Source organism: Eumetopias jubatus, unplaced genomic scaffold (assembly GCF_037043125.1).
Source record: "Eumetopias jubatus isolate StellerSeaLion01/CBP00866 unplaced genomic scaffold, mEumJub1_p1.0 scaffold_10, whole genome shotgun sequence".
Lineage (NCBI taxonomy): Eukaryota > Metazoa > Chordata > Mammalia > Carnivora > Otariidae > Eumetopias > Eumetopias jubatus.
Window position 1 is genome coordinate 62,062,759 of NW_028274816.1, and position 8,097 is coordinate 62,070,855.

Sequence of the window (8,097 nt, forward strand, 5' to 3'; positions counted from 1 at the left end):
GTAGAACCATTAGTTTTACCCTGCGTAACTCTGTCCTTTCTCCCAATCTCTGGGAATCTCATTCCCAGACTCTACAGGTCTACTTTGTTTCTGTGATGAGAGTAAGTCGCTTGGGGGTAAAGTTTGGATCTGCATCAACTTAGGGTTCCAGCATCCAACAGAAGCTGCCCACTGAAGACCTCAGGGAAGATAGAATGGATCAATTGTGGAAGAAAGAAGGGAAGGGAGGGAAATATGGGTATGAAAATCTATGGAAGTCATGGGTGCGGGAGCAGATTAAATTTGTGAGCAAGTACGTGATTCTCACAGACTCTTCATAGCAAACATACAGGAGGTATTGTTATGACCACAATCTTTTCAGGTGAAGAAACCCAGGCTCGGAGGGGTGCATGAACAAACAAATGAATACGTGGGTGGTGGGTGGGTGGGCTAGTTTCCCTCAGTGTGTTTCCAGGATGGGCAGCCCTATCCTTGCCCCTGGGTGATCCCACCCTCTTGGGCCCCTGGCCCCTGCACTGCCCACCCCATCAGTAAGCACAGGCCGGGCCACCAAAGTTACTGAGTATTTATTTGGTCCCAGGAGCGGTGCAGGAATCTGACTAGGGCCAGGAGGGGGTGGTCCTGTGCAGGAAGAGGGGCACTGGGAGTGAAGGGGGTAGAAGGCTGGGTCACTGATTGTCAAAGCAGAGAGTGGCAGGCTGGGGTTGGGGGAGGCCAGGTTGCTCCTCTCCCCCAGGGGTCCCTGGGGCTTCTGGGTGTGTGCTTGGTGGGAGAGTTGGCAAGTCACCATGACTGGTATAACGGGGGGTGGGAAGGCAGGAATGGGTCCGTTTGGGGTGGGGTGGGGGTGGCTAGTGGTCCGAGAAGGCTTAAAGGTAGGCCTGGGTGTGGCTTTGGCCAGGCGTCTGAGGTCAGGGGCCGAGTCCAGGCTTGGCAAGGGGCTTGAAGTGGGGATCAGGGTGCAGGCAGCGGCCTCACTCGGTCAGGCGGCCGCAGCGAGTGCCACTGGGCAATGGGCCGCCGGGGGTTGGCCAGCATGTCCGCCCAGTGCCGCAGGCCAGCTCCCCCGGCCGCAGCCCCTACGGCCACCCTCCCGATGGCCTCGTTCTTGCCCAGCTTGTCATAGTCCAGCACGGTCAGCTCCACCTGGACCTTCTGGAGAGAGGGAGGGCAGGGGAAGAGACGAGAGCTCGTGAAGGAGGCATGGCGGGGAGCGGCTCGGGTATCGTTGCCAAGGAGACCCTCTCCCTAGCGACCAGAGTTCTAGGGGGACTTGTTAGCACCCTGCGCTAAGGCCTCTCAGGGGGACTCCAACGGTACAGGGGGTGGAAGGGGAGAGAGGGGAGAGCCTCTGTTAGAGGGATGTTCTGGAGTCTTTCTGTCTCTGCGATCAGATTTCAAAGGAGATAAACAATCAGGACCCCGTTGGTAAGGGGTTGTTAAGAGCCTCCTTAGGGAACAGCCTCCTAAGGGGGACAAACCTTTAGGACTCTGAAATGTGTGGAGGGGCCAGGCCTGAGTCCTGGCTAGGCCAAGTTCCTGAAGGGTTGTGGGGAAATCTTTTCCTTAGTACCCATAATTCCTGAGGGAGGGGGGGAGCCCTGGTCTTGCTTGGGGGTGGGGCATCCTGGTCTTGCTTGGGGGCGGGGCGCCCTGGTCCTCATAAGAGGAAACTGACTTTGGAAACACAACCTCAGGCCCCCAGGACCTGGCTTCTAAAGGTTGCTAAGGAGTCTCCCTTCCCCTAGCAACGGGGACTTTTAAGGGCCTGGGGCTCTGGGGGAAGGGCTGCTCTGACAGAGGCTTTGGGTAGGTCTGAGCTCACCTGCACCTGGTCACAGGGCACCTCGAAACTGAAGGCCTCATTGTAGTAGGGGTTCAGAGTGTTCTTCTTGATGGTCGTTTTCTTCTTACGCACCTTTTTGCCACCCTGCAGCAGGTGGACCTTGACATACGGATCTGGGAGGAGAAAGGAGTCTTACAGCCCCGACTGCTGAGTGCAGGGCATCATGTTGACGAGGATGCATGAGAAGCTTCTTTGGAACAGCACAGAGACACTTTGTGCACCCCTCAAGTCTCTCTCTCTGCCCAAAGCAAATCTATATCCTCCATGGCAGGCTGGGCCTCCCTCTCCACCAAGGGACTCTCGGGATCCAGAAACTGCCAGAACCTTTGCTGCAGAGCCTCCCCCTTGCCCCCCCCCACCATTTCCTTGCTTCCCACACACCTGAGAGCCCTCCTACGTCCATCTTCTTCAGGTTCTTAGCCTCCAGGACGATGACAGTGAGCTTCCCGGCCGTAGGAACATAGCGGAGGGAGAAGCAGATGTCACCTAGTTTTTCCTGCTAAAAGACAGAGAGGGATCCCTCTCACATCCATCCCCTCTCGGACCCTTCTCCGCGTCCCCCCCCCGCCTTAGAATGGAATGGTCCAGTGAGGACCACAGTGGTACAATCCAAGGAGGAGTGGAGATGTGGACCTACCAGGAGAGCCCCTGAGACTAGCACTCTGCAGCAGGTGGACCGGCTGGAGCCCTGAGGGTCCAAGAGGACTGTGATCTGATTGGCCCAGGATTGCAGGGGGCGGGCCCAGCCGTGGGGGCGTGGCCACGCGTGCTCACCTCCTCCCGCGGAGCAGCCTGCAGCTCGCGCCAGGCCAGCACTGGCCGCCCCAAGTCCACGGAGCTCATGGGGACCCGCACCTCCCCAATGGCATCGTTGCGGGAGAAGCGATCGAAGTCGTATACCGCCATGACCAGTACCCTGCCCCCCAGCTCCACGTAGGGTACCTAGATGAGGGGACCGCAGAGAAGAGAGCACAAGGTGGAGAGTAGGAAGTCAGAGAGACAGGAAGTGGGGCACAGCACATCCTGGTAGAAGGCGGCGAGTTGGACAGCAAGGGTTCAAGGAACAGCTGTGCAGAAGTCTCTGGAACCCAAATGGAACAAAGCAAGAGCCCAGGGGTCAGCAGTGCCCGACGGCGACAATCTAGGGTCCAGTGTGATAGTCCCCAGAGCTGTAGCTGCTACCTGAGTGGGGCTGCCTCCAGAAAAAGCTGAAGGAGTCGCTCCCCAGTGTTCCAGGGACTGGGGCAGGTTGCCAAGCCTGGGGCACGGAGGCCAGGAGCTCACCTTGAAGGCAAAGTTCTCCCCAAAGTGTGGGTTCAGCGTCTGCCGATGCACCTTGGTCTCATGCCGCCTCCGCTTGTCTGGCAGCAGGTAGACCCGCACGTAGGGGTCGGAGGAGCCCCCCAGGTCCAAGGCTGCCAATCCCTCAGCTTGCAGGATGCCCACCAGCAGCTGAAAGGTGATGAGGGGACTCTAGTCTTAGCTTCCTTTTTGGAGCGTCCTCTAGAAAGGGGCTAGAACCCTCGGACCCGCCCCTCCACACCACCCCCCTCCTCCACCCACCTGGCCACTCTGGAAATCATAATCGAGTGAGTACTGCAGTCGTCCAAGCTCATGCTTCTCGGCCACCTGCGACCCTGGCCCAGACGGTGCTGGCTCCAACTCCTCCACCTCCGGCTGCACCTTAGGGAGCCAGGAGCAAGGGCAGGTGAACCCTCCCCCTGATAGGGGTATCCTCCAGGCCCAGAAGCCAAGGGAGAGTCACTGGTCCCTCAGGCTACCCCTGAGCACTTGCAGGCTAAACAGAGTCAGAGTTTGACTAGTGGCGTCTGCCACAGATGCAGTACTTAGTCAAAGCTTGATTAATTATGTCTGCTATGGGGGAGAACAGACACACATGCAGTGTGTTTGTCCCGCCTAGACTAGAAAAACAGGTGCTGATAGCACCTTGTTGCCCACAAGAAGGATGCAGAAGCTTTTATTTCACGTGCAAATGGAGGTACTGGGGTTGTTGTCCAAATTGACATGTTGACTAGTGATCTCGCCCCAGAAAAACATGGAGGAGGAACAATATCTTTACCCTGTATTTGCCATTCTAAGCTAGAACAAGAGTTCTCCTTAACCTGAGCCACCAATTTTCCAAAATTCAACGTGAATCAGAATTCCCCTGAGAAATGCGGTGAAATGCCTTCACTTCAGAGATTCTGATTCGTTAGGCCTGGTACAAGGCCCAGAACTTGTGTTTCCATGAGAACCTGAGGTGAGTCTGATGCAGGTGGTCTTTGGATGTCGCTGGCTTGAGGGATAGGGATGGGGGCTGGATACCAGGACCCTAAAGGTCCTGCCTGATGGGCGATCATTACAACAGCTATTTGTTGACAAGGGAGGAGGAGAAATGCTGGTTAGAGACCACACACTTGAGGCTCAGAGAAGGATAGTGAATTCCCCCAGGTCACGGAGCTGGGGAATGTTTCCTCTGGGTTGGAAACCTAGGACTTCCTGGCTTCCAGGTGAGCACCACTCCACTCTGCAGTCACACCCTGACACCTGTAAGCTTTCACTTTCCATTCCAGTGGCCTCTTCTAACTCACGTTTCTTTCCTTCTCTTGAGGTTGCTACACCAGCCTCCTCCCTGGCCTCCTTGCTGCAAATCCATCCTCCACATGGGTTCCAGAGGATTCATTCCAACACCCATGTGACCCTGTTCCTCCGCTGCGCACGAATCTTCTATGGTTCTCAATTGCCCTCGTGACATGAGTACTACTGAGCTCTTCGGACACCCACTCTAGAGTGCAGGATATTTGCCATCTGTGCTCCAGCTATTGTGAAATGCCTCAGAGTCTGGATTCCAGGCCCCAGTACATGTCCTTCCCTCAAACGACAATGTCCTTCTCTCCGTTCTGGGTGAATCTGTGTGTTCTTTGGGTCTCAACACAAAAGATACCTCTACTGGGACGCATCCTTGGACTGCCCAGGCTACAGGTGGTTTCTCTGCACCCCCATAGGCTTTGGTCTGCCCCTAACGTGGCACATACCACCTTGGCTTGTGAACGTCTGTGTGAGTGTCTGACTTCCCCACCAGACTGGTTCTCGCGAACAGGGACTAGATCCGGCCCGTCTCGAGATCCCTAGGGTCCAGGTGGGAGATGAGCCAATAAGGTGGGCATAGGAGGGAAAAGAGCAGGGACTGAGGCTGCTGGGCCAAGGGTGCGGGTCGGGGCAGGGCTGAGGGGCTGGGCCAGGCCACACCTTGTCTATGTAACTCCGGCCTAGCTCCTTCACTTCCTGAAGGTGGACCTGGGCTTGGGCCTGGCTCTTCTTGCCCAGCCGCCTCCGACAACGCTTCCGGTAGACACAGAAACAACAGCCGAAGACGAGGAGGCCTGAGACCAGAACGATTGCGGCCAGGGCCCAGGGGGGTACTGCAGAGGGCATAAGACAACACTCATTGAGGCCCTAGGAAGCAAGCCGGCTGATCCAGTCCCAATTACACGTGGAAGCTGGAATTCTGGCTTGTTTTCCCTCCGGCCTTTTCCATTCCGTTTTATTGCCGTGTTTTCCTTCCAACTGCTCTCACCTATAAAGCGATCCGGTGCCCTATTCTAGGCAGACAATCTGACACCCAGATTGTCTCGCCTGTTAATTCCATCCCCCCTGCCACCCCCATTCTAATTTCTGCTCAACCCCTGACGCGTTTGGAAGCCATGCCTCAATTTCCCTATCTTTAACAGAAGGCAGAGGTGGACAGTCCAAGATCCCATTCCATTCCACACTCTTTGACCTGGTTCTCGATTTTCTTGTCCATTTCACTTAAGAGTCAAGCCCAGGATTCCCACTGCGATGCCGCCCGGATTTGCCCGCCCGCCGGCCAAGTACACCCGCCCGAATCCCGCCCCTGAGAATCCCAGCCGGGCTTTCCCTTCGCTCTGGCCCCCGAGGCTCGCTCACCAGGGCCGTGGTCGATGCGACTGGAGTCAGGAGGCGTGTCGGGCGCTGGAGGCCCTGGGGTTGGGGGCTCCGAGAACATGTCGGCGGGGTCTTACGGTCCTTTCTGCGGAGGCACCCAAGAGCCCTAGTCCCCCACGCCCACCCGGTGCGTTCTGCGAAGCCGCCGAACAACCAAGAACTCCAATTCCCATCGGCACCCTGGGCGGCCGGCCGCATAGGAATCAGCCAGCAGCCGCGAGGCATGCTGGGGGTTGTAGTGTCAGCCTCCCCGCGACGGAGGGCGGGCGCCAGGGGTAGGTAACAGGACCTAGTTCCATCCCACAGGGACGCCCCCGCTCTCCAAGGCCCCCCAGGAATCCCGCCGACTTCTACCCCTTCCGTGCCCGTCCTCGCGGGCCTGAACCGGAAGTAGGCGAAGGCGGGCGTGAGAACCGGGGCCCTGGGTTGCCCCGAGCAACGGGTGGCTGGTTCGGGCTGGGCGGGAGCAACGATGGTTGCCCTGGCAACGGGCTGTTGCCAAGACAACGGGTGGGGCTGACGTACAGGCAGAGTCCCCGCGCGGCAGGCTCGCACCTCGCGGGGTCAGGACCCCAGCCCCTGACCCCGCGCCGAGCGAGCGTGGGGAGAGGGCGGCCTCGCCCGTCGGCCCACGCGCCCTCGGCAGGCTCCTCCCTGCACATCTGGCCCTGCGGGCAGAGACTCGGGCTCCCCGCCCTCTCCCGCTCGGGCTGAGGCCGAGGGCTGCCTGCTGCCACTGCCGGGGCGGGGGGGGGGGATGGGAGGGGGTCTGTGGGGGCGCACATCCTTCCCGGCCTGCTGTCTCTCCCACGCATCCCGAGCTCTGTCTTTACACCTGCCCTCGTGACCGCCTCGGCCTCCACACCTCTCTCCACTCCCTATTTCTATCCATTCCCCCACCCGCCTCTCGCCGCGCCCCTGTGTCTCCCTTGTCCTCCGCCTGTGGTCTGTTCTGTGACTCCAAGGGTCTCCCACTCCCGCCCCCTGCCTGCTCCTCCCTCCCCTCTGCTTTTTGTCTCCACACCTTTCTCTAAATCCCAATCTCCCCATTTCAGGCTCCAGTCCTCCCACTCCCTCGGTCGGTCCCTCCCCAGTGCCCCTCCTCGCCCCCCAAACACACACCACGGCTCTCTAGGGATGGGGATGAGGAGGGGGCTTAGGGAGGGCCTCCCAGAGGCTCCTACCTGCTCGGCCGCTAGACAGGACCCTCGCAGGAGACACCCAGGCGCGGGCCGTGCCCGGACCCCGCCCCCGCACGCGGGCCGGTGGCGCTGTCCTGGGTGCTGATCGCGGCGCTCGGTGGGGCGGGGGCGCGGCAGAGCGGAGCCGGCTGGTGAGTGCGTGCGTGTGCGTGTGTGCGCGCGCGCGCGCGCGCGCGTGTGTGTGTGTGTGCGCGCGCGCGCGTGCGTGTTAGGTCCCGGGTACAGGGAGAGCCCCGTCCCGCCTCTCGTCCCGCCCCCAGCCAGGAACCACTAGGGTTGCCCACGGATATTTATCCTGGTTCCCGAAGATTTTCTGCTTTCTAGTCCAGCTGTCTGGCAACCAGGCCCCCCTCCCCCACCCCCACCCCCACCCTCGCCAGGATACCCAGTCCGAGGACTCCGAAGCCTCTCTCCAGAGACCCAAGCGGTCAGATATCCAGACACAAGACTCAGCCTGAAATTCTCCAGTGAAGCCGCCCCAGACCTCACCCCACCCTCTAGGTTCCCCCCGCACCAGGCCCAGGAAGCAAGCCCCTATGCTCCTAGCTTCAGCAAACGGCGTCCACACTGCCCAGACCCTGGACACAAGTATGGACCTCCAACCCTCTCTGAGAGACTCAACCATCCAAACACTTTTTTCAGTTGCAAAATTGTGGGTCCTTCTAGCTTCTCTCCCAGGACATTAACCTCAGGACCTGAACATCAGGAATCCAGCCCCATTCCCACCCCAAACCCAGAAATCCACTATAGCGTCTCTGGGGAGAATAGTGATTTAATAAATTATGGGATAGAAAAAAAAAGATATGTACAAGCAGTGGGGCGCAGGGAAATCTCAGATCCTAGGAGGCTGATTTGGTTTCTGGAGTAAAACATGGCATGGATCCTGCCTGCCCTCACTCCTGGGGTAGTTAGAATTCCAGACTCCGATTTCTTCCTTCCTCAGGATCTAGCTTCTTTAAGACCCTGCAGCCTGAGCCCCCAGCCTTCTCCTCCCTCAAAGAGTGAGAAATCCTAGCTCCCATCCCTCCCTCCTTGGAGGAACCAGGAGTTCAGGATACCTGCTCCCACCTGCCCTCTCTCTTC

General features: G+C 58.8%; 1 protein-coding gene across 1 annotated transcript; it reads right to left on the reverse strand.

Moving 5' to 3' along the window:
• Nucleotides 1-807: 807 nt before the first annotated feature.
• Nucleotides 808-5,932, reverse strand: SYT5 (synaptotagmin 5). Its single transcript, XM_028095092.2, has 8 exons — nucleotides 5,795-5,932; nucleotides 5,096-5,268; nucleotides 3,410-3,529; nucleotides 3,131-3,298; nucleotides 2,621-2,788; nucleotides 2,228-2,345; nucleotides 1,826-1,959; nucleotides 808-1,155 (listed from the first exon to the last, which is right to left on the reverse strand). Exons 1-8 carry the CDS (start codon nucleotides 5,871-5,873, stop codon nucleotides 955-957), a joined length of 1,161 nt encoding a protein of 386 aa, XP_027950893.1. The 5' UTR covers nucleotides 5,874-5,932; the 3' UTR covers nucleotides 808-954.
• Between the last annotated feature and the right edge of the window lie 2,165 nt (nucleotides 5,933-8,097).

Coding starts and splice junctions, on each gene's coding strand:
- SYT5 (XM_028095092.2), bottom strand. CDS start 5,873: ATGTTCTCGGAGCCCCCAACCCCAGGGCCTCCAGCGCCCGACACGCCT. Junction 3,299..3,409: donor ATGATTTCCAGAGTGGCCAG/GTGGGTGGAGGA, acceptor ATCACCTTTCAG/CTGCTGGTGGGCATCCTGCA. Junction 1,156..1,825: donor TGCCCTGTGACCAGGTGCAG/GTGAGCTCAGAC, acceptor CCCTCTCTCCAG/AAGGTCCAGGTGGAGCTGAC.